Source organism: Neolamprologus multifasciatus, chromosome 16 (genome assembly GCF_963576455.1).
Source record: "Neolamprologus multifasciatus chromosome 16, fNeoMul1.2, whole genome shotgun sequence".
Lineage (NCBI taxonomy): Eukaryota > Metazoa > Chordata > Actinopteri > Cichliformes > Cichlidae > Neolamprologus > Neolamprologus multifasciatus.
The window spans coordinates 9,966,163-9,989,749 of record NC_140454.1 but is presented as its reverse complement, the minus strand read 5'-3'; the positions used below and the strand labels follow the sequence as shown (position 1 = coordinate 9,989,749).

Genomic DNA, 23,587 nt, shown 5'->3' with positions numbered 1-23,587 from the left:
AATCAGGAAACCAGTACGTTCTCACAATGATGTGTACTGCAAACCGGGAGTGTGACGAGGGGCTGCCTCTGCTGTTATTCGCTGTCAGAGAGACAAATCAGAAACCTTTAGGGTTCAGTCCCACTGACTGTTTTTGGCCACACTATACGTGGACCATTGCGTCTGTTAAAAGAAAAATTCCTCTTGGACAAGTTAAATTCCAAAGAGAACATACTTGATTACATTAGCTTGAGGCAGAGATGGAGCGACTGCATAATACCCGCAGTCTTGATTGTAATGTGCTTACAGGTGCTCAGAACAAAGACCCACTTTGGCAAATCGTCTGTTGCACGGTCCTTCCAGTCAGGTGATTGTGTTTTAGCTTTGTTGCCTGTCGCTGGCTCTGTGCTACATGCAAGGTTTTTGGGTCCATATGTCATTCATTAAACTGTCAAATGTTAACATATTTGTTTTCAATATTTCTTTAATAAGGTAATTATTTTAAACCTGAAATCTACAACATATTGCACTTAGTAATGTTAATCTAAAAACACAATATATTTAGAAGCTTTCACGGAGCTTCAAGGGTTTACTGCACGAGTAGTACTCCTGCTTTAGCTGCCTTAACTCTTGCAGTTATTACATAGTTATATAGTTATTACATAGCAAGTGGGCCCACTAGAGGGCCCACTTGCAAATATTACAAATGACATATCATACTTAGCAAACACTGAGAATTAAAAAGTCATTTCAGTCTAACCTATTATGTCAGAGATACTCTAAATCTGCAAAGAATGAACATTTAATCATAGCTTGAAGAGAAAGATCAAGAAAGAGTCTTCTCGCTTTCTTTCTGATGATCCCAAAGCACGTCAGATGTACGTCCCAGTCATCTTGTAACAGTCACTACCACCCAGAGCTCCCGAACCCTATGCATCAGTCTTCCTTTTTTTAACTTCCACCATTTATTGCTTTGTTTTCCCTTTACTGGTTTTCTCTTCTTGATTTCCACAGGCATTCTAGAGACTACCATCCAATGCTATCCTCATATCAACTTTCAGCCTCCCATGTCTTTCAGATTGCATCTTGTGCACACAGTAGTCCACACAGGTCTTATACATCTCCCTGCTCCTCCCTCTTGCAATGTGTTCAAAAAATCCATGTCCATTCTTTATGCAAAATCTACTACTATCTGCACATCTCTCCTTAACACCATACCAACACCTCCCCATCACCTCTGTTCCCTCCATCTACATGTGTGTTGAAGTCAGCTTCATTCAGCACTCTTCCCCCTGGGAACACTCTCTACCACTTTTAAAACGAGGCACAACTGTAAACAGCTATTCACAATAATAACTGTACGCTCTGTTGTCTCTCAGAGCCTTTTAAAGCTGACGCTGTCAGCTCTGGGGCTCTCCTTATAAGTTCAAAGGGGCAGGCCGAGTGTGACGTAGCGGGGTCAAAGGTAATTTTGTACGTCGGCGTGGTGGTTTGGCGCCAGCAAATTTCGCGGGGTAACGGCACAAGACACAGAAAAGGAGGCTGAAATAGGAGCCATTAAAAGCTGCACTTCACAGAAAGCAATCCAGACAGTGAAGCGTGGTGGCCGCTGAAGTGAAGCTTATTTGCTGCCGTCGGCGCTGTGTATGTGTCCCTTCTCATAACTCCGACCTAGGTGAGCAGTAAGTGTCAGCAGCGGGGACGTGCTGTGTGTGTTGGCTGAAACAAACAAACAAACAAGCAAGCAAGCAAGTGTAAACAGTCGTTTGCTCAGCCATGCAGGTTTGTGTTCCTTTTAGTGAGGCTAAATAAGGGGGGATGAGCAGGGACGTTTTAGCCGCAGTGTCGTCTGCGTATGTGTGCGCCGACGCGAAAGCAACTTTGCTAGCCGGAGACTCGACGTTTAGCCTGCTAGTGCTGCTAATTTGTTAAAGCTAGTTAGCAGGCTGCTAATTGTTCAGTCACGATTCAGAAAATGCGTCCAGAGGTTTTGATGTGTCAGTTCAAAATAGTTGCTCTATTTGTGTAGAATCCAGCAATGGCATTAGTAGCGAGACACTGACAGACTGATTTGGGAGGCGTTTACATCGCCAGCTAAAACGAACATGTGTCGCAAGCCTGTATTTGAAGCCCATTCTTCACTGTGTTACAGCTGTATCTACAGTGGCGGGTGATCGCAGCTTCACCTACTTCTCACTGAGGTACGTAAATGCATCTTTTTACTTACGTGATTATTTTGCAGTGTGACAGTTCTGGGGTAGAAGCCCGCTGTTATAAACAGCTAGCTTATGCAGTGTGAAATATTCAGACAAGGAAATTGCGCCCCCCCCCCCCCCCCCCCCCTTCAACCCCCCAGCACACACATAGACACACAAAAACTAAATTCAAGTGGAAATCATCACTAGTACTAACGATGGAAAATTAGATAATTGGGATAAAAAAAAAAAGTCAGAATATCAGTGATGCAAACATATGGCATTGACTAATATCGCCACTGGCGTCTGCCAGTGCTGTGTCAGTTACAAATTTAACTTTGTATAATATTTATTAACACATCCAAACCCAATATCTGAATGAATGGGAGATGTGTTTACAGATGTGTTAGTAAAGAAATAGGAATTAAATGTGCGTTCTGAATGGAAATGTTTATTTTATGTATTTGTGTGTAGTTTTAAAAATTAAAAAACATGCTAAAAACTAATCTCCATATAGCTGGAGGGCAAACACAGTGTGTACGTACCCTCAGGTGGTAAATGAGAAACGTGGTTGAAGAGAGACACAGTGGATTGGATGTTGCTGTGGTTTAAAGACAGTGAATTTGATAAACTCCAGAGTCAAACAGAACAACAGACGTTTGGTTTAAATTAACTGGGTGAAGATAAACCTGCACTTTTGGGATTTTATTACAACTGAGTCTGATTTCTTCTTTTTCCGTTGAATTCTGACTTGAGCTGCCACTAGGCTGCACTTTCCAAGAAGATTCTGATCTAGGGTGCATAAACTCTGAACAGTCTATTACAGGGCAGTTCTATAAAAGTTTATTTTTATCCATTTTCCTCATGTTTCTCCTCCTCTTCTGCTCCTCTTTAAGGGCGAGAAGGTGAGTAATAATGATGGCGACGGCAGGGCCTCTGAGCAACTCCAGCTTCCTCCCTCTCCTCGAGTCTCTGGAGGACAGCACTGCTGGACAGTCAGAGCAGACAGATGCCTACCTCACCATCGCCAAGTAAGTTATGAGCCCCGGTATGTCAAAGTTTGACGTTAGTTAGGACTAGACCACAAGTGACAGAATATCCTGTTGTTGCTGTACAGTCGGCTCAGTGGAGAGGAGGGGCGCCAGTTCCTCCCTGCAATTGAAAAGCACTTTTCTCGTTTGGGTAAAGCCATCTTGGTGAGTCTTCTGTGCACAAAATTGTCGGAAACTTACATTTTCCATGCTTATATTTAAATTTTAAGCCTTATTTTCTTATGCCACTTCCAGGCTCACATAACTAGTCCAAATGCTGAGCTGAGCCAAGCTGCCTTACAAGCCTTGGGGTTTTGCGTATACCATTCTCATGTTGTCTCTGGAGTGTCAGGTAACTTCATGTGTACATCAGACAGCATTTGTGTCTTGCAACAAAGAGAGAATTTAATTGCACCGAGAAATGTTTTTCCTTCTTGTACATATGACAATAAACGCTTTGAATCTTTACGTCATCACTGCAGATCTGACTTGGCCACGTGGAACTGTTATTTTTGTTTGTTTTTTGCAGAAGTCTTTGCAGCGGAAATACTGTCAGCACTTTGCATGCTGGTGTCGAAGGCGACTGATAAGAACACTTGCACCAGGGCATTGTGGGTGATTTCCAAACAGAGCTTTCCTGCAGAAGAAGTTGCTAAAAAAGTGAGCAGCACCTGAACCTTATGTGCTACAATTTCAGAAAGCATCGCTGTTACTGAAAATGTTGTCAGGTCAACACTGCTGAAAACGTAGCAGCGATTTTAGGAGCAGAGGCATTTCCAAAGCTGCTGTATTGATCCGTGCTGCTTCTTCTACACTCAGGTGCCGTCCATACTGGGAACACTGGAGAGCGTGTGGAAAAGGGAAGACATCCACTCTGTGGTAATGGAGCATGAAGCTTTGAATGTCATAATCAGGTAAGATTTATTTGAAGCCAGACTTCTGGATAACCAGAGTATTTTATTCTGCCCTGTTTTCCTTTAATCATGCTCTGTGGGACATTCTCACTTTGGGTCGAGGGAAATGTCACAAAAAATGGAATATTAACACTCCCTGCAGCTTTCTAAAATAAGTCATTTTACATGATAATGAGAAATGGATTGCATATTTTATTTGAAACCCCAGCATTGCTTTTTAGTCTGGATAAATGTCAATGCCAATGTCCTTTCTTTAGTTGTCACACCTCTTTCATGTTAGCCTCTTGTGGAAGAAAACACATCTGCTTTTAGTGCTATTGCTTAGTGTAATATGAGTTAGAATACTGAGCGTCTGTTTGTGAACAGATGTTGGGCAGGTAAATTGTGCATTTTGTTCCCCTGCTGTGGAAGGCATGTCAGGGGACTTTGGCATAGACCAAGAAACATTCTTTCTAATGGCCAGCAGAGGGCAAAAAGTCCAGCTGTGTAGAAGTGTGGCAAAACAATCATTATGAACACTTTATGGATTCAGTTGCTAGTTTGAATTCCTTATATGAATACACATACTTAGTCAATAAAGCTCATTCTGATTATTGATTACAACATGAAGGTAATTTTGGAACTTGTGGTCTTCATTATGGCCAGAAGGCCAGAAAAAGAGGAGTATAGCTAAGGTTGATTGGCGAGTTACTGCCATATGAGCATGCATGCATGCATGAGCGTGTTCCTCACTTACTTAGTCAGAGCTACCCCTCACTCTTCACATCCAGTTTCAAAACGCTAATATGGCATTGGCCACACAAAGAAGCTTCACAGTGGGACTCTGTGTGGACCAGAGCTCTGACTGCAGCTGATCGGCTCTCGCTGAAGTGCTTCACAAACCTTCAGCCAACTCCAGCAGGGAGAGAAATGACACATTTTGGATAATGAATGTTCCCCCAAGTCTGATGTTACAGCAGTGGTGGTACTCTCCATTGGTGCAGCTTTCATTTCAGATCTAAAATTCTAGATTGTGTCATTCCAGATTTTATTGGTCAGCTTGTCTTGTTTGAAAATGTGGCCTCTTTTGTGTCATAAGTACTGCACATGGACAGCTAAAATATTTATATTGGAAAATGAGATGGGGCTCTCTGTCCTTGGTGTTTATAGGATGCTGGAGCAGGTGCCCACCCAGATGGGCGAAGGAGCAGTACAGTGGGCAAAGCTGGTAATCCCTCTGGTGGTCCACTCTGCATCAAAGGTGCGTCTGCGGGCCGCCGCAGCCATGGAGATGGGCATGCCCCTTCTACTGGAAAAGCAGAATGAGGTGTCTGCTGTTATTGAGACAATGATGTCCACAGTGAGTAGTCTAACGTCTCTATGGAGTTTGATGCTTGGTGTTGCTTGTGCTGAACACCTGTCCAGATGAAAAGGGAATTGTAATAATCTCTGCTCAACTGTCTTTGTGTCTTCATAGAAACTGATACCAGAGCTGCAGAAACTTTTCATGTCCAAGAATGAAACCAATGTCCTGAAGCTGTGGCCTTTGTTTGTGAAACTGCTTGGGAAGGTAAAGTCTGTATATTTGGTCGCCGATATTTAAATAAATGAGTGTAACTTAGTAGTCATTGTGTCCAGAAATTCTGAGAAAGGCCTGTTGGGTTTGCTTAAAACTTTGGAATTCCTTGTTCTTTTTGAATGATAAGAATGGCCTGATCAGCCAGGTTAACTGTGTCTCCTGCACAGCTGCTGCACAGAGGAGGTCCCTTCATCAACTCTCTCCTGCACCTGGAGGAGCTTGGTTTCCGCAGCTCGTCTCCTACCATTAAGAAGATCGCCTTTCTTGCCTGGAAGAGCCTCATTGATAACTTTGCTCTGAATCCAGGTGAGCCCCATTACACACATCCTGTCTTTAATAGGAAGTTCAGTGGTCAAACTGAAATCTTAAATCTATGCCCTTGGTGCTCCCGAAGACATCTTGTGCAGTGCCAAACGTATGAAGCTCCTGATGCAGCCGCTCACATCCATCAATGTCAGAACAGAAGCCCTGCTGCTCACCAAGGTGGAGGTGTGGTGGTACCTGGTGATCCAACTGGGGCCCAACCTGTCACCCAACTTTGATCAGGTTAGATTCCCAGTTTGTTTTTTCTAAAAAAATTTTAAAAAATTCATAGAATTTTCTTCCTTGCAGTTCTGCTTCTGTGGCAGAGTGGACTGACTGCAGCGCCTCACACTTGTCACACTGATTTGCTCTGTTCACAGTAAACCTGGTCATACATTATCCCCAATTCTCTGACTTTGTGCGATTTTAGTGTGTGATTGCAGTCACTGGTGAAGCTATAGGGTAGTTTTTCTCAGTAATTAGTCATGTTTAAAAGGTACTGCAGACTTAAGCTAATTGACACTGCGGTAATAACTAGAGATCTGTTAAAAGCGATTTAAGTGTGGGACAATTACAGTAAACGGTCAGACATCCTGCACCGTGCTTATTTATTTATTTAAATGCACCTTATTCCAAATTCTTTTATCAGTTTAACTTTGACCAGCCTAAGATGAGCTAACCTTCAGTAGTACCACAGTTGGGAACTTAGCCCTCTTTCAGCAGTAGATACTAGTCCTACTTTAATACTTCATATGCATCATAGCTGTATAATAGTGTAATCAACTCTTTGGGTTACATGCTGCTATGAGTCAATATTTAGACATCTTGGTAACAGAGTTTACTTGAACAGTGAACAGTCACGGAGGTCCTTTTGTTTTTTTTTTGTTTTTTTTGTTTTTTTTTAAAAATAATTTTATGTAACAGTACTGCATGTTCATGCTGACACAACTTTATTTCCATCTACACAGAGTTTACTAGCTTGTCAGTTTTTCCTAATGTGTGATGAAGTGTGAAACTCTGGTGTGAGTGAAGTGTTTCTGTGTCTCTCAGGTTTCTGTACCTCTGCTCCAGTGCACAATCGGCTCCGACTCCTCCTCTTCTATACCAGGCACTCCTTGCAGAACTGTCGCTCAAAATAGCGCTGCTACTCCTGGTACACCCAAGACCGGTACGGTTGCTCCTCCACATGTAATGCACTAATCCAGCTTACACAGACACTGATGTAGTGTTTGTTTCGGTCTGCAGCAAGTGCACCAGGCTTCAACAGCCCAGCCAACACATCTCGGATGAGCCTGAACTGCAGCATCCAGCTCGCCTCCTCGATACCGTCGATTCAGCTGCTCGGACTAGAGATGTTGCTGCACTATTTTCGAGGTCCAGAGGTTGTTGCGACTGCAGCAAAACACAAACTCATCCTGAGTCTCGGTGGGTCACAGTCATGTGTTTTCTGCATTAGCCTGCTTTATAGTTGTTCCTTCAGGCTCCACACAGGGAGGTGCAGAGATAAACACACTGTTTCTAAAGAATACGCCTTTTAAATTTCAAATACTTTTTCTGTTTCATTTTCTCCATTGCTCTATGTCCAGTTCCATTTTGGTCTTTTTTTTTTCTGGCAATGGGGCCACAGGGAAGAGAAAGTGTTTTACTGTAGATGCGGAAATGTCCCAGAAATGCTCATGTTTCTGCAAATCTGTCTCCAAGTGCAAATTTAAAAAAATCATTCACAGGAACACAGACAAGAAGATCTCATCCAGTTTGGTGTTTAAAGAAGTACTTGAGTTTAGTGTGTCTCCTCTATACCTTTAATTGTTTTTCTTTGTAGAGCCCCTGAACCACCTGCTCCTCTCTGGTGCTTCCTCCTTTACTAAACATGCTGCTGTGCTCATCTCGAATACCAGAGATGGCTTCATCAACATCGGAAAAGATGCTCCAGGTAAACCTCACAGAAACATCCACTGACTGACATTCACCTCGACTTTGATTTGGAGATGAATTTTCAAAACTAAATATATTTGAATGCATTAGAAGAAAAATGGCATTTTTTTTCACCAGTGCTTATTAACACTGGTTCAAACAAAGCCATTGCTGCTTTCAGGCGTGATGCGGAACTGATGCATCATTTTGGCTGTAAAAGTTGAGCCTCGCCACTTGTAAATGAGTCAGAGGGCTTTTTTTCCCCTTAATGTTGTCACTGGGAATCCTGATGTTAATGAGGAAATCTTTTTAAGATGAGGAGTTGGAGAAAGGAAGTAGTGTTAGGGTGACAGACTGCTAATCATGTAGGTCTGTGATAAGAGGTCTAAAAGTTCTTTGTCACAGACTGTTGAAGGATTTGTTGGAAAATAGGGTGACTGATTACTTAAACCTGAAACCTGCTCTCCTAAGTCCATATAAACATAAGCTTATAAGCTCTTTTCTCCTGCAGAATCTCTTCTGACCCTCATATGGACAAGTCTTGTCCAGTTTGTTTCCCTGACCATAGAGTCTGGTAAGTAGTGAAGGTACCTGATTGATTTGACAGTGAAGCTGACTGGTTTGTGTGTAATGTTTATGGTGGGATAATCTAAAGTGTTTAATTCGTTTGCATGTATTTATTTGTCTCGTTAACAAATGCAAGTTAGATTTGGTAAAGAAGTAACAAAGCATGGAGAAAGCTGCGGGAGCCTTTATGCACACAGACTTTAGTAATCATTCATCTTTGCTGGCAAAACTGTGGCAGTGATTATCTGCAGACATGAAATAAGCAGACAAACAGAAATGTCAGCAGTTTCCACTGCTCTTTGTTTTTGTTGTAGTTAAATAACTAATCATGGGTTAAATTTCTAGTTGTGTTGTGGCTGCTGCTCAGCAGGGTGGGCTCTTAAAGTCATGGGTCTGACCTCAAAGCGCCACATAGAGCACTCAGATTGGGTCTGGGCTTTGTTCCATGGGAGGACGAGCGAGACCTCACCGTCCTCTTCTGCCTGACCCTGTCACATCTCATCATCAGTTTAAGTTGGAGCGTTCAGGTCTTCAGTCTGGACTGCTGTGACAAGACTACAATTCTGAGGGGATCTGTCCCCAATGATGACTCTCCTCTCATCTCAAGCAGAGCCTGAAAAGACGACAATATTGATGTTGGACTCGCTGCTGAATAATACTTGTGCTCTGTCATTAGGCAATAAGAAGGAGCGACAGGGAAGCGAAGTACTGACACTGATGCTTCAAGCTCTGCAGAGTATCATCGCCTCAGAATCTCTGCCTGCAGACAGAGTCCTGGTAAGGTTATGCAGAAAGCTTTAAGACTGACTCACTGAAAATTTAACTAGAAACGCACAGCTTTACAGACTGTCACTTATAGAAATGGTTTGAAAAGCAGCACCAAAGGATAGGTTTTTATGTCAGATTGTATCATTCCTTGAGTTGTTTCTGATATTGTTAGCTTTTTACCTGTTTTAATGAATCAGAATACTTTATTAATCCCGAAGGAAATTATAGGTTACAGCAGGCAGCACGCTAACGGCACATGCGCACTTACAAAGGAATCTTCTGACCAAACTTTACACAAACATCACATTGGGAAGTCATGTCAGAGAGGTAGGCTGACAACCAAAATACATAACATGAGGTGAGAGGAGGAGGAAAAAGAAAACTCCACTCAGACTGAGCTCCTAATGGGAGAACAGTTGAGAACGGAAAAAAAACACCTCAGCACAAAAAGCACATGACTGTCAATACACCATAGAAACACAAGACAAGCAACAGGGGTGGGTAAGGGTGAGAGAGAGCTGGTGTAGACAGTGCATCCGGTCCTGCAGCATGTCTGCGCTGGACATCTGCCCCGGGAGGGGACAAGCATCGAAGGCGTTTGGAAAGTGTGTGTGTCCAGAGTTCAGCTGAGACGGTGTCCTTCGCCCTGCCAGGCTAAGTAAACAATCTTCCAGCCAACCCAGGTGGCCTTGCGTAGGATAGGAAGAAACAGTCTATGCACAGTCTGTTATCAGGGCTGGCGCCGAAGTGGTAGCTGCATGAAATGATGGTGGTTTTTCCATTAGTGCGAACAACTCTCAATCTCCCGTTGGAGAGCCGTGAGCTTCTCCAAGATGTTATCCAATTTTCGCTCAGCGGTCTTATTCTGAGTGTTCACAGTAGCCTCAAGCTTCTCCAAGATCTTATCCGTGCTACGTTCGATGAGCCCATTTTGAGAACTCATGACTTGTCCCATCGTTTCAGTCACAGCGGGCAGCCTTGTGGGGTTTTGAACAGCCGATTCCGTTTTCTTTAATCTTCGATAAGCCAGGGTCAAGCCAGCTCCGATCAGCAAGAACCTTGTTATCATGGTTCCGAACAGGTAGATGTCTTCGATCGACAGTCCCGCCAGGCACTGGGCTGCTTCTTTGGGTGTTGGGTCTGTTTCAGTGCTCAGAAGTTGTTACTGCACTGACTGTTTGTTTTTTGTTTTTTTTTCTTAACCTTAGGTTCTGTTTGAAGCCACAGTGAAAGGAATTCCTCAGAGAGTTCTCAGTTCTGCATCTTATCAAGTGGGCAAGATGGACGTGCTAAATGTGAGTGCTTCATGGTTCAACGATTAGCATAGCTCGATGGAAGTGCTTACACAGAATGTTGTTTAAATGTTGTTTAACTCCTCAGGGAACACCTGCTCTCTTCCTCCTCCTCCTCCTCTACGACAGCAGCATGCTTCCAGCCTACGTTGAGGATGAGAGGTGGGTCTACTGCTTAGTTTGATTCTCATTCCACAGGAACACAATAAAAGATACTGGTAACATCTTGTGCATTACTTCCAGTAATTTTACTGAAAACTGTATAAACTGGCGGGGGAGGGAACAAGACAGTTGGGCACTTAGTCAAGACCTGCTACAAATGGTAAATGAAGTGGTTCTTGCATAGGGCTTTTCTACTCTTCCTGAGGACCATACATACAAGCACTTTCTATGATTAAGTGCCTTCTATCTACCATGAGAGCTGAAACGGCTCACCTGGCTCCTTTCAGTGTTGAGGAGAAGAGGCTCTACTTTAAGTCTTGAGTCCCAGCCAACATTCGATGGAAAGTTGCTTATATATTAGATATCTATGTATGCACACACTCTCATCTTCTTTGCTTAATGCATTGCCTCCTGAATCTGTCTGCAGGTTTTATCACTGCCTTCAAACGCTGGTCAACTGTGGACTGTCAGGTCCAACCTCCCCTCTAGCATTTGCAGAATCGCTGTTGGGTGCCATCAGCCGCAGTGCCACGTCTCTGCAGAACAAGGAGCAGCTGCTGAGAATGTGGAGCGTGGTCGTCAGCTCCCTCACTGACATCGTCACACAAGTAGGAGTGGGATTATTGACAATCACTGCTGTTGTTTAATAGGGACATTTAAAAATCTTTGTTTCACTTTGTCTCCAACAAGTCAACTTTGAGAAGACAATATTTTTACCTGTCTGAATGTTGACGTTTTAGTGCAGATTTTAGAGGCTTGTTTGATCGGCAGAGGGGTTCTAAGCAACACATTAGCCTGTTTTATAAAGTGGAACACAGGCACCGTGTGTTACTTTTTTTCTTTTTTTTTTTGAGGACTGGAGGCAGCACTGTTAAGATAAATGTAGGGGATAAACTAGATGGGGCCAAGGATAAACTCTGACACTAATGATACTGATACAACTGCCAAAAGCATGTTTAAAAATGATTACTTTTGATAGGGTCAAGGTTATTTAGTATCCTTTCATAATATCATGACAGTGTTAGTTTTTCTACCTGTGTCTTTGTGGTTTCTTCCAGCTTCCTCCCACAGTCCAAAGACATAGACAGAAAAACGCAACACAATTCTCCAAAGCTGGAAGCAACTTTAGGGTTTGCAGTGCAATGGTGGAAACCCTGAGTATGAAGAACAAAGCCTTGCTTGGTGGCCCACTTATTAATATATGGATGTAGAAAAATGCAAGTTTAAGACCAAATAACTTTAGAATATACACCGCGTTCCAAATTATTATGCAAATTGTGTTTAAGTGTCATAAAGATTAAATAAGTTGTTTTTCAATTAAACCCATGGATGAAATTGTGTCTCAGGGCTCTTTGGATGACTGAAATCAATCTTGGACACCTATGATCATTAGTTTGCCAGGTGAGCCCAATTAAAAGAAAAACTACTGATGTTCCACATTATTAAGCAGACCACCATTTTCAAGCAAAATAGGAAGCAAAAATGATCTCTGCTGCTGAAAAGCGTGAAATAGTTGAATGCCTTGGACACGTAATGAAAACCTTAGATATTTCACGAAAACTTAAGCGTGATCACCATAATGTAAGAGATTTGTGGCTGAGTCAGAGCACACATGGGTTCGTGCAGATAAAGGCACAATGAGGAAGGTTTCTGCCAGACAAATGCATCAGATTAAGAGAGTAGCTGCTAACAAAGCAGCAAACAGATATTTGAAGCTGCTGCTGCCTCTGGAACCCTGCGAACATCAAGGTGTAGGGTCCTCCAGAGACTTGCAGTTGTGCATAAACCTTATATTTGGCCACCCCTAACCAATGCTCACAAGCAGAAACGGCTGCAGTGGGCCCAGAACTACATGAAGACTAATTTTGAAACAGTCCTGTTCACTGATGAGTGCAATGCAACCCTGGATGGTCCAGATGGATGCAGTGGTGGATGGTTGGCTGACAGCCACCATGTCTCAACAGGGCTGCAACGTCAGCAAGGACGTGGTGGAGCCATGTTTTGAATCATGGAGAGAGAGCTCGTTGGCGTCTTTAGGGTCCCTGAAGGTGTGAAAATGACCTCTGCAAAGTATGTGGAGTTTCTGACTGACCACTTTCTTCCATGGTAGAAAGAGAAGAACTGTGCCTTCTGCAACAAAACCATCTTCATGCAAGACAATGCACCACCTTATGCTACAGCGAACACCTCTGCATCATTGGCTGCTATCGGCATAAAAGGAGAGAAACTCACGGTGTGGTCCCCATTCTTCCCTGATCTCAATCCTATTGAGAACCTTTGGAGCATCCTCAAACAAAAAAATAAGAGGGTGGGAGGCAGTTCACATCCAAACAGCAGCTCTGGGAGGTTATTCTGACATCCTGCAAAGACATTTAAGAAGAAACTTTCCAAAAACTCACAAGTTCCATGGATGCAAGAATTGTAAAACTGCTATCAAATAAGGGATCCTATGTTAATATGTAGCTTTGACCTGTTAAGATGTTTTTGATTGAAATAGCTTTTGACTTCAGTAAAATTGATCTACTAATGCTGCAAATTCAACAAATGACCATTTTCAATTCTCTACTATCTATAAAATGTTTTGAAACTCTGTGCGTAATAATTTGGAACAGTGCATTTTCAGTTATTTTTGAAAAACACTGTTTTCATTAGCAGTTTTGAGTAACATTTGAATTATACTCTAATGGTTGAAGACACGAAAATGATGCTGATTGTCATTTGAATCGACTATTTAGGAATATCAGAGAAAAACATCATTTGCATAAAAATTTGGAACGCAGTGTAAAGGTTTTTATTTTTGTACCTTAACATTCTGTTAAAGTCTTATTTAACAAATGTAGCACCAGCATTTAACTTTGACTCTTTTTTTTTATTTTTTATTTTGACAGACTAATGAAGTGAACCAAGGTGACGCTCTGGAGCACAACTTCAGTGCTATGCACTCTGCCCTGATGCTCCCCATTACACATCTCTTACACGGCACACCACTGCCACAGGTCTGGTGCAAATGGAACAACCATAAAGAAATAACAAAGTCATTCTTTCCATTCAGTCCGCTTCAATGACCTCATTCTCATCCCTTTAATTTCTTCAGCTGGCTCAGAAGTCGATGCTTTCTTCATGGTCCAAGCTCTACAAAGTATTTGCTTGCTGCTCTGCATTGGTGGTCACAGCTGAGGAGAACATCTGCTGCGAGGAGCTCTGTGCAAAGATGGATGCTGCAATAGACAGAGAAGCCCTAAGGGTGAGTACATGGTGACGTATAAACAACTTTACATAGAAGCTTTCCAGCAGAGCCGAGTATAACAAGCTCAAACCTTAACTAGACTTTATTTCATGTTCCATAACAAATATGGACAAAAAATAAACATTTTCAGAGATGTGAATATTTGGAAAATAAGCTGATTCATCAATCTGTCATGATTTAAAAAAAATCCACAGTGGTGAGAATATTGCTTGTAGCCTTTAGAAGAACTCTAATCTGACTCTGACGTGATCCTTCAGGTTCCTTCGACGTGTAATGCTGTTGCCAGTATCCTCAATGTCATGGTCGAGTGTGTGGACTTCTCTCCGTACACGCCTCAGTTTCAGCAGAAGCTTAAGTGTAAGAACTGAAACGAGCTTGACTTCATCTTTTATACAAATTACACACATGCTCTTAGTTTCTAACCCTGTCATTTCCTCCAGCCCCCCATACTCCTGTGAATTGGATGCGAAAGAGGAATAAAGCCCTGGGCAACCTGTCTATGTTCCAGTCCCTGCTGGTACAGTGTTTAGAGGTTTATCTGGAGGACCCTGAGACTTCCTCTGAGGCAGTAGGCTCGGCCCTGCTGTCCGTCCTTTCTGCTCTCTTCACCAACCTCGTTCTGGCAAATGTTGTCCAGGAGGCTCTGAACTCTCTGATTCATCCCCTCACTCTCCTTTATAAACATGCAGCCAGTGAGCCATCCAAGTTCACCTCACAGCTTCTGGGAAAGGTGGGCTCCTCATCAGCTGACCAAGTAGGTTTTTAGCATTTATCATTTTAGGGTTTAGTTTTAACGTCTGTCCTTGTCTCTTCCCTTCCTACAGTTGGAGAAGCTTCTTGGTGAGGTTTTCAACTGCTTGCAAAGCCGTTCCTCTCTGGCCTACAATGATGAACTCCTGGCTTTGCTCTCTCCTCTGCTTTGTGTGGTGTTTCCGCACAAGAACAAGCACCTCCGCACCTCAGTCACCCAGTTCTGGAACTCCACCTTTGCCAATGCAGTCAGCCTCACGTATCCTGATGAGATGAGGTGATTGTCTTCATTAATTTTTTTTTTAATGAGTTCACAATTTTTATTGCATTTAAAAACTACTACTGTGGAAAAAAAAATACTCCTACAGAGGCTCCTAGTCCGTGCAGGGGCATTCCTATGGTTTTAAGACTCTAATGTCGCTAATATTACCCAAATTTTTTTTTTTAATAAACACAGGCCAATACTGAGCCAGGTGAAACAGAAGACCCCGATCATTCTTCCTGGCTTCGAGCTCGTCAGTTTTCCCGATGAGCTCAGTGGACAGTATTCAGTGAGTTGCCCTAGTTATCTTTGTTTTTCACTTTTGTGATTTCAGCTTTATTCAGCACTTTCTCTCTGTCTCTGTGTTCAGAGTGAGAATTCTCAGTTGGAGACAAAGCTCAGCGGGATGCCGGTTTCATCTGTGGGGAAGAGGGACTCGCTGCTGGGAAAGACTGCTGAGCTGAAGGAGAAGAGCTCAATGAAGACCAACAAGCCAGTTTCTGTAATTTTAGAATCAAACTTGATAATTTCCTGAGGGACATGTTGGATGAAATAAACACATTGGGGGGGGGGAGACACAATTTGAGCCCCAGATTAACCAGCCAGCTTATCCATATTGATTTGTTTAAATACTCGTATTAAAAACACAATATCAATTAGATATGTTATAATTAGTAATCCCTTATTGTCGCCCTTAATCGCAAAACTGATTTCATCTGTTTCCCTTCAGACAAAACTGGACTTTGGTTCACCCAAGCCACCCCGCAGGGAGGTCCTGGAAGAAGAGGCATCCATCGACTTTGTGTTCATTCCTCCTGAGGCGAAGGAGAGAGTTCTGACAGAGCATCAGAAAGAGGTGAAAAGGACTAAAAGGTCGGTCAGGTTTCCCCTCTTTAGCCTGTTTTCATTTGGATTTCACATGATTGTTTATGTAAAGCAAATGCTTTTTGTTAAAGAGTTGACATTCCTGCCATGTACAACAACCTTGATGCCTCTCTGGATACCACGGCCTTCACACAGTACACACAGAGTCAAGAAGACTCTTTGTAAGTTCTCAGAATCACAATAAATCCCTGCTCCCTAACAATAAAATATATTCAGAATTAACAGAGAATTTATTTATTTTCCTCCACAGGGACAAATTGCCAACTGAACAAGTCGATGTGTTAAACGAAAAGACTACTGACAAGGTAACAAAACACACAACTCCAGTCGGGTTCAAAGTTCCAAGTCTCCTCTTGGGGGAGGGGGTTGATTCGATGTTTTTGATTTGTTTGGACAAATCAAATGGACATTTTTAGTTGACTACATAAGCTAACAGCAATGAGTACATCAGGGGTCTCGAACTCCAGGCCTCGAGGGCCGGTGTCCTGCAGGTTTTAGATCTCACCCTGGGTCAACACACCTGAATCAAACGATTAGCTCATTACCAGGCCTCTGGAGAACTTCAAGACATGTTGAGGAGGTAACTTAGCCATTTAAATCTGCTGTGTTGGATCAAGGACACATCTAAAATCTGCAGGACAGCAGCCCTCGAGGCCTGGAGTTCGAGACCCCTGGAGTACATACAGAGATAACATAGACATTGTTTTGTTCTTTTCTATAGGCACCAATCAGCTCAACATTGAAACCAAACTGCAATTGCCAAATGAACACTATATAGATATATTGATCAGTTAGTTCTGGTGTACATCTGTAGAGAGAGTTGATAACTTTTATTTTTGTTTCTTTTACCTTCCTCAGATGGACACTGAAAAAGAAGATGCTGAAATTCTAACGAAAGAGACTCAAGACTATGCCAGCCCAACAGATGCAGAGAAGTTGACAGAAAATGGCAAGCAGCAAGAGAATATCCCAGAGTGTGCAGATGTTTCGATGGAGGAGCATACAAAGAGTGACGATAGGGGTGAAGATGTAGACAAAGAGTCTAAAGAAGGCACAGGCCCTGACATCTCTCCCTCATCCGATTTGGTTTCAGGGACTCCCCAGAAACCCAACAGTCGTCGTCAGTCTTTCATTACTCTGGAGAAGTATGGTGAGGGAAAACCCGCCAGCGCCAGCACTGCGTCCTCATTTACAGGCCCTCTTTTAAAGATATCCAATAGCCAAGAACGCTCTAAAACCAGCAAGACATCAGCCTCTCAGGATTCATCTCCTGTCACTTGTCCAAACTCTCAGGATTCCCAATCCATTCAGACAGGAAAATCTAGCTCTCAGTGCTCAGTTAACAATGCTGACGAGTCCCCTCGAAGACCCAAAGACTGTAGAACAAAAACTGAGCCCGTAAAGCTGACTGAGAGACTGTCTAGTGACTCAATGGAGGATGAAAATGTCATCCCAGATACACAGACTGAAATGGAGAGCACAAAAAGACCTTCTATTTCACAGGAAATAATTCCCTCAAGTCAGGAAGAGGAATCTCAATCAGCGCTGGAGGATTCTCAGTCATCTCCAAGTCAGACATCTCCCAGTGAACCCAGACGATCTGGACGCCAGAGAGTTAGACCTCAGCTCCCTGGAGAGGACCCTGAGGAACGGGAAGCCAAATACTCACATGTCAAAAGGAGACGTTCTGGAGAAGAGCCTATCAGTGATTCTCCAAAGTCTCTGATGCAGAGCAGACCAAACACAAGAAGTAAGCAAGCTGCAGAGGATACCGGTAGAGAAGGATTGCGCTCAAGAGCGCAGAGGGACTCGAGTGAGTCGAGCCAAACCAATTCTCAGGGTAGAGCTCGCAAGAAGATCAAACTGAACACCAGTTCACAGGAGTTACTTGATAAACCTGGACGTAAAAGGAGAAGCATCAATGAGTCCAGCCAAACTGATTTAAGATCAGACAAGCAGTCTAATCATGAAAGCAAATCACAGGGTAGGCTTAGTCAACAGAGCAAAGCATTCAGTGATGAAGATGGATTGGAAAAAAACATTTTGCCTGACACAAAGGAGTCTTGTCAAACTGCCACAGATGAGCAAGTAAACCACATTGAAAAAGAAAAGGAGTCAGATACAGACTCCCAAGCAATCATTCTTTCTCCTCAAACTGGCGGTGAGTCCCAAAAGTCAGAAAACAATGGCGAGAAACAGAAGGACTCTGAAATGGTTATTTCTTCACCTCAAGTTAAAGGCCAGTCGCAGGAGTCTGAGCCTAATGGAGACGCCAAAAAGGATTCTCAAGTTGTCACTACTTCTCCAACTAATAAGTCCCAAGTTGGCTCAAGCACGACAAATATTTTAGGCAAAGAACTACTCAAGGATGAAGACAACGAACTAGAAAGTAGAGAAGACTCTCAAGTGATCACACCTTCATCTACTGATAGCCCCTCTAAACGTAGATCAAGAAGAAGTAAGGTATCATCTGAAGTGTCAGAATCTGAAGACAAAAATGACGATACAATTTCATCAGGAAGGCAAATGAGGTCTAATTCTCAGATAACAAATTCTGTAGTCAGCCAGGCAGACGCTCGAATTGGAGGAAGGACTAGAAGGAGCAAGTTATTAGAGGAGCACCTAAAATCAAGTCCTAGCTCTACACCAGAGAGTTCCCAGTCATTAGATCTTTCCGGTTCAGAGTCCTCTCAAGGCAGGGGCAGATATTCCAGACGAAGGTCCTCTCCAGCGTTAATGGCAAGTATGGAGTCCTCAGAATCTGAATCCTCTGAGGTCAGAGAACACTCAGTCATTCCCAAAAAGAAAAGAGGGAGGCCCCGAGCATCACTTCAGAGACTTCTTTCAGTCGAATCGAAGGACACTATTGAGAAAGATATGGAAAAGGTTGACACCGATGCCTCTCAGGAGTTGGATAGTCAAATCACCGAACCAAAAGATGTCACTGATTTGGAGGAATCAAAAACCCAAGATTCACCTAGTTCTGAGTTGATCCAGCATACAAATACAATTGAAGCTCAAAGTAAAGAAGAGTTGCCAATGGAAGTAGATGATGTTCTAGGTCCAGAACCTCAAGCTGATGACTCAAAGCAAAGGACTGTGCCAGCCAGTGAGACAGAGCAAAGAGACTCTGAAACAAATGGTGATGATTCCACCACACAAAATCACACAGGGGACTTGGAAATGATTGAATCTGTCGAAGTGTGTAATGAACAGACACTTGCACCTCCTAATGAGGCAACACACAGTGTGCAGGTCAGGGAGTCACCAGAGGAGAAAGCTGATGAAGTGGTGACAGAAAAACAAATGTTGGATTTAAATTCAGATCCCCAAAAACCTCCTGAGGAGAACACGGACACGCAAATGGAGAGTCTAAAAGTTACTGGTGACCTTTCTGAGGAGGAACAACATGCTGCTTCAATTCAGCATTCAGAGGCCAGTGCTGAGAAAGAGACCACACCACCACAGGAGAATGAAAAAGATGGTCAAAGTGAGATTGTGGAGGATGAACAGAATACTGCCAGCACTGATGCTTTGACTGATGTTTGTAAGACTTCATTGCAATCAGAACCTACAAGTAAAGGCGATTTTCTTGATTCTCCAGTGAAACAGAAGGACCTGGAGACTGTAATGGCTCCAGATACTGGACATAGCCCCAGCAGTGGCAAGACCAGAGGTACCTGGTCTCCTTCTGCTTCACCCTCTACCAGTATTCTTAAGAAGGGCCAGAAGAGATCACTGGAAGTGGACACTCCTTCACCTCTTGTTAAAGTGAGTGATGAACACATTTTGGTAAAATGTATTTCAAATAAACATTGGCTTGAAATATTTGTAACTTTTTTTTGTTGTCGACTTGTAGTCCAGGCGTGTGTCCTTTGCTAATCCAATCCAGCAGCAGGAAACTGCAGACGACATCGATCGTCGTAGCCCAGCCATCAGAACCAGCTCACCTAGAAGGTCAAGGGTTACTAATATTCCACAGCCAAAGGTACGTTTGAGTATCAGTGTTTGTAATTGCGATATTTTACAACCATGCAAACTCTGACGGTCTTCTGCTTCTTTTAGCAGGTCACTACTCCAACAAAGGGCTTGGTGATACTGAATCCTAGAAATCTTCACAGCCCAGGTTACAAGAGCTCCAAGAAATGTCTGGTAAGCACACAAATGTGATATTTCTCACCAGTAAGCTGCCACACACAAACAACATTTTAGCCCAGTGTGTTCTTTACTTCTAAAGCTTAGTTTCAGACTTCTGAAAAATACATGTGGCTTTTCTTTTGGACTAGATGGTGCCAGTTAGCTGCCCGGGTAGCATGCTGGCTGGTCAGGTACAAATATGAAAGAACTTTAATGTACCAATCAGATTTCTTCTTAAAGAAGTTCAAAAGGAGTGCTGTTGCCATTGGAGATTATTAATACTCTGGTCTTTAGTAGTTATTGATAACGCTGATCTCTCTTTAATGTCCCATCTCTCTCCCCTCATCCCCAACCAGACTCGGCAGATGTATTATTGTAGGGTCTTCACCTTCAAGCGACTGTTGTTGGAATTTCGCACTGTATAAATTCAATTGAAAAATGTAGCCTCAGGCCCATTTAGTACAGATGGATTTCAGTACCCGTCCTTAGTTTTGCAACTGGGATGTATCTGGAATAGGGCTGCCACAAACGATTATTTTGATAGTCGACTAGTCACTGGTTGTTTTTGCGATTAGTTGATTAATCAGATCGTGCATCCATTGAACGTAAAACGTTCAGCTTATTGCACCAGCATGCATCTGCTCTTATATAACTATCATTAGCTTACAGTTTGAATTGTTTAAGGTATGTGCTAACTAAAAATAAAAACAGATGATAGTTTATTAAACTTTTAATGAAATTTGCAGATTGTCTCAGTGGAATTTAATAAACTCAGCAGTCTGCTCCTTGCTATCTAAAATATAACAGGACACTGGAGTAAATTCGATGTGCTGGGAGTTTGGTGTTCTCGCCGGCTCTAGTGAGCCTTGAACCCCGGCTAGCTATTGAGCTGGTGGGTAACAGATGTCTCAGAAAATGTCCGATCACTTTTGCAAATATGTGGTGTCTTGATAACCCGAGAAGATATTTGAAGTTTACCCAGCTACATTCTTGCCTGAAAATATGTTAAAAGTTTACTTTGTGACCCAGAAAGAGTAATATTAAAACTACGTAGCTGCTATTGTTGGAAACTGGAACTGGCTGAGCTGCGCTATGAATTCTGGGATAGGTTGGGCCACGAAGTATACACCCCACCCATCCTTCAAATCTGGGGAAAAGGAGGACGCATTTGGAGGAGTCTTCAAATTTGCACGGCCTTTGTCGCGTTGCTGTAACGTAATCGGCCTACAAATGCAGTCTCTGAAGGATGTGGCCCCTGAATTTCGACACAGCTATGATACCGGACACTGCTTTTTCTTCTGTGGGGTTTCACGGCAGCTGGCATCCTTGTACATGCAGTGCTGCCGTCTTCTGTTTCAGTCTGCTATTACACTCTTAAATCCTACTACTTATTCCTGCGTCTTTCGGGATCTTACAAAGCTTCAAACGACGCGTTGACTATTAAATTAGTCGTAGACGTAATTGCGACTAGTCGACTAATTGTGGCAGCCCTAATCTGGAATCCTGCATGAGGCTTCACTCATGTTTTTAGAATAATTTTTGTTGTTGTTTTCTTACCAGAAAGAGAAGGAATGACCCAAAAAACACTGGCATAGGTCCAGAATTTCAGTCGCAGTAGCATTAACATCTTGATTATTCCAGCTTTACATAGGTATCAGACCTCATCCTAATGGTACATAGAACCTTTTTTGTCAGATTTCTGAAATGGGCCAGGAACCTCGACCTGTGTCCAGGGACTGCATCTACCCTGCCCTGGTTGGCTGCTCTACACCTGTGGAAGCTGTGCTGCCTCAGATTTCCTCTAACATGTGGTGAGGACAGTGCGGGGTTCACCAAAGGAAAATTTTGGTCAAATATTTATTCTCTGTTAATCTCTGACCAAAGTAACCAAGACTCATTTAACCTTCAATCTCCCTCATAGGTCTCGAGGTTTCGGGCAGCTTGTTCGTGCCCGAAACATTAAAACGGTCGGTGACCTGAGTGCACTGACTCCCAGTGAAATCAAGACTCTGCCAATTCGCTCCCCAAAGATCTCTAATGTGAAAAAAGCACTCAAAATTTATGAACAACAGGTACCTCAGTAGGCTAACACCACCCAGCACAAATACTAAGATTACTGCAGCTTTTCCACATGTACCTGATGTCTCACTGTCATTTTCCAGCGTAAAGGACGGGGCGGGGATGAATTGAAGAGTTTTGATGAAACAGAGATGATGACTTCTGAACTGGAAGAGACAAGTGTCCCTCAAAACGCAGAAGAGGATAAACCCTCAGGCGACACACTGGGTGTGTAAAAATTGCGTATTACATCAGTGACAAGTTAATGTCCTGAGTGATGCCATGCTAATGATTTCTTGTGTAAGTGTTGATCTCTTTAGAATTATGTAAACAGAATTCCTCTTTGTGTTTGTAGCAACAGAGCTGGTGGACGAGCCTGTCTGTGCAGATGAGAGACCTGAGCAGGATGCCTCTGGGAATCTGACACCAGAGGTGCCAGATGGAGATGAGAAAATTGAATGCCAGCTACCCCGAGACAGTCTGTCATCAGAAATAGAGGCACTGTCCTGCAGAATGACACCACAGGAACTGAGCGTCTGCTCCCCACAGCAGCTTGTTGAGATGCACGATCAGTTGGGAGGCATGATGAGACGTGTCGTGGTTGAGCTGCAGACTCGCCTTTGCCAGACAGACGGCAAACACTGAAAGGACTGAAGCATCAGACGGCTGTATCTGTTATGAAGCACACACCGAAGGGTTTCAAAGACTCTGCAACGAAAGATACAAATATTTGAGAATGGTTTAATGAGCCCATTGTACAAAGAAGATTTTAGGGTTTTAACTTAGTATCCCTTTCGGGGGGGCGGTGGCGTTTCCCTCTTGCTTGAAGGACTTTTTAATAAATGCGAGCAACACATTTCACATCATCTCTCATACTATGCTTGAGGTTGGGTTTATACATTTAAGAAACACTGAAAGGGAAGCACAGTTGCACAGTGATGATTTTTAATAGCTGCAGTCTCTGCATTTTACATTTAAACTTTCTCTGCACATTGTGCACATTGTTTTAAAGGACTGAGACATTTATAAAGTAATTCAATGTTCCCCATGTGCAGCTGAAGCCTTCATGCCTTGTTCATATGTTTTCCTCCCATGTGCCTATTCTACAGGCTGATAAATTCCTGTGTTGTGATGTTTTGTAGTTTCAGAGTTTATTTGCCTTTTGTCATCTCACTTAAATATCCTGTTTTGTTTTGATTTGGGTTTTTGTTTTGGGGGGGTTACGTAGACATTCAGCACTTCATTCTTTGTGATTTTTATTTTTTTTTAATGCTTAAATAAAATAATTTGAATATGCTCATTAAATCCTTAAACCGGTCTACATCTCCTTCTGAAAAAGTACAAAGATATTCGGTGCATTTCTCAGTTTTCTTGACATGTCTCCACATTGGTTGCTGGTCACAGTAAAGTTTTCTGTGCAGATTGCTGACTTGAAACAAAAGTCATAGTATTGAAATATACTTTTAAATACTAGTACTGCTTGTTTTGCTTACCATCTGATTTCACACTTCCTTCTATTATGGGATCATAGCCGTTGATATGCTACTGTTATACATTATTGCACT

At 42.8% G+C, this 23,587-nt stretch overlaps 1 protein-coding gene across 7 annotated transcripts; it reads left to right on the top strand.

The window, feature by feature from the left end:
• The first annotated feature begins 1,427 nt into the window (after window positions 1-1,427).
• On the top strand, window positions 1,428-23,343 carry rif1 (replication timing regulatory factor 1). Of its 7 annotated transcripts, none has more exons than XM_085135499.1 (37): window positions 1,428-1,654; window positions 2,132-2,180; window positions 3,071-3,205; window positions 3,292-3,370; window positions 3,461-3,557; window positions 3,735-3,865; window positions 4,025-4,119; window positions 5,269-5,458; window positions 5,576-5,668; window positions 5,845-5,983; window positions 6,072-6,223; window positions 7,031-7,148; window positions 7,226-7,405; window positions 7,803-7,913; window positions 8,406-8,468; window positions 9,138-9,238; window positions 10,438-10,524; window positions 10,610-10,683; window positions 11,111-11,291; window positions 13,572-13,679; window positions 13,778-13,927; window positions 14,188-14,287; window positions 14,371-14,660; window positions 14,755-14,957; window positions 15,138-15,231; window positions 15,313-15,444; window positions 15,673-15,815; window positions 15,899-15,988; window positions 16,078-16,132; window positions 16,686-19,317; window positions 19,432-19,598; window positions 19,687-19,815; window positions 19,893-19,979; window positions 21,660-21,775; window positions 21,886-22,036; window positions 22,127-22,250; window positions 22,378-23,343. In XM_085135499.1, the coding sequence occupies exons 3-37, from the start codon at window positions 3,090-3,092 to the stop codon at window positions 22,665-22,667; spliced, it is 7,068 nt and encodes a 2,355-aa protein (XP_084991625.1). In that variant the 5' UTR covers window positions 1,428-1,654; window positions 2,132-2,180; window positions 3,071-3,089; the 3' UTR covers window positions 22,668-23,343. The 7 variants fall into 7 exon arrangements, with proteins under 7 accessions (XP_084991625.1, XP_084991624.1, XP_084991621.1 ...); XM_085135498.1 differs by having other exon boundaries at window positions 16,686-19,598; window positions 22,378-22,419; window positions 22,450-23,343; XM_085135495.1 differs by having other exon boundaries at window positions 1,428-1,623; window positions 16,686-19,598.
• The last annotated feature ends 244 nt before the right edge of the window (window positions 23,344-23,587 follow it).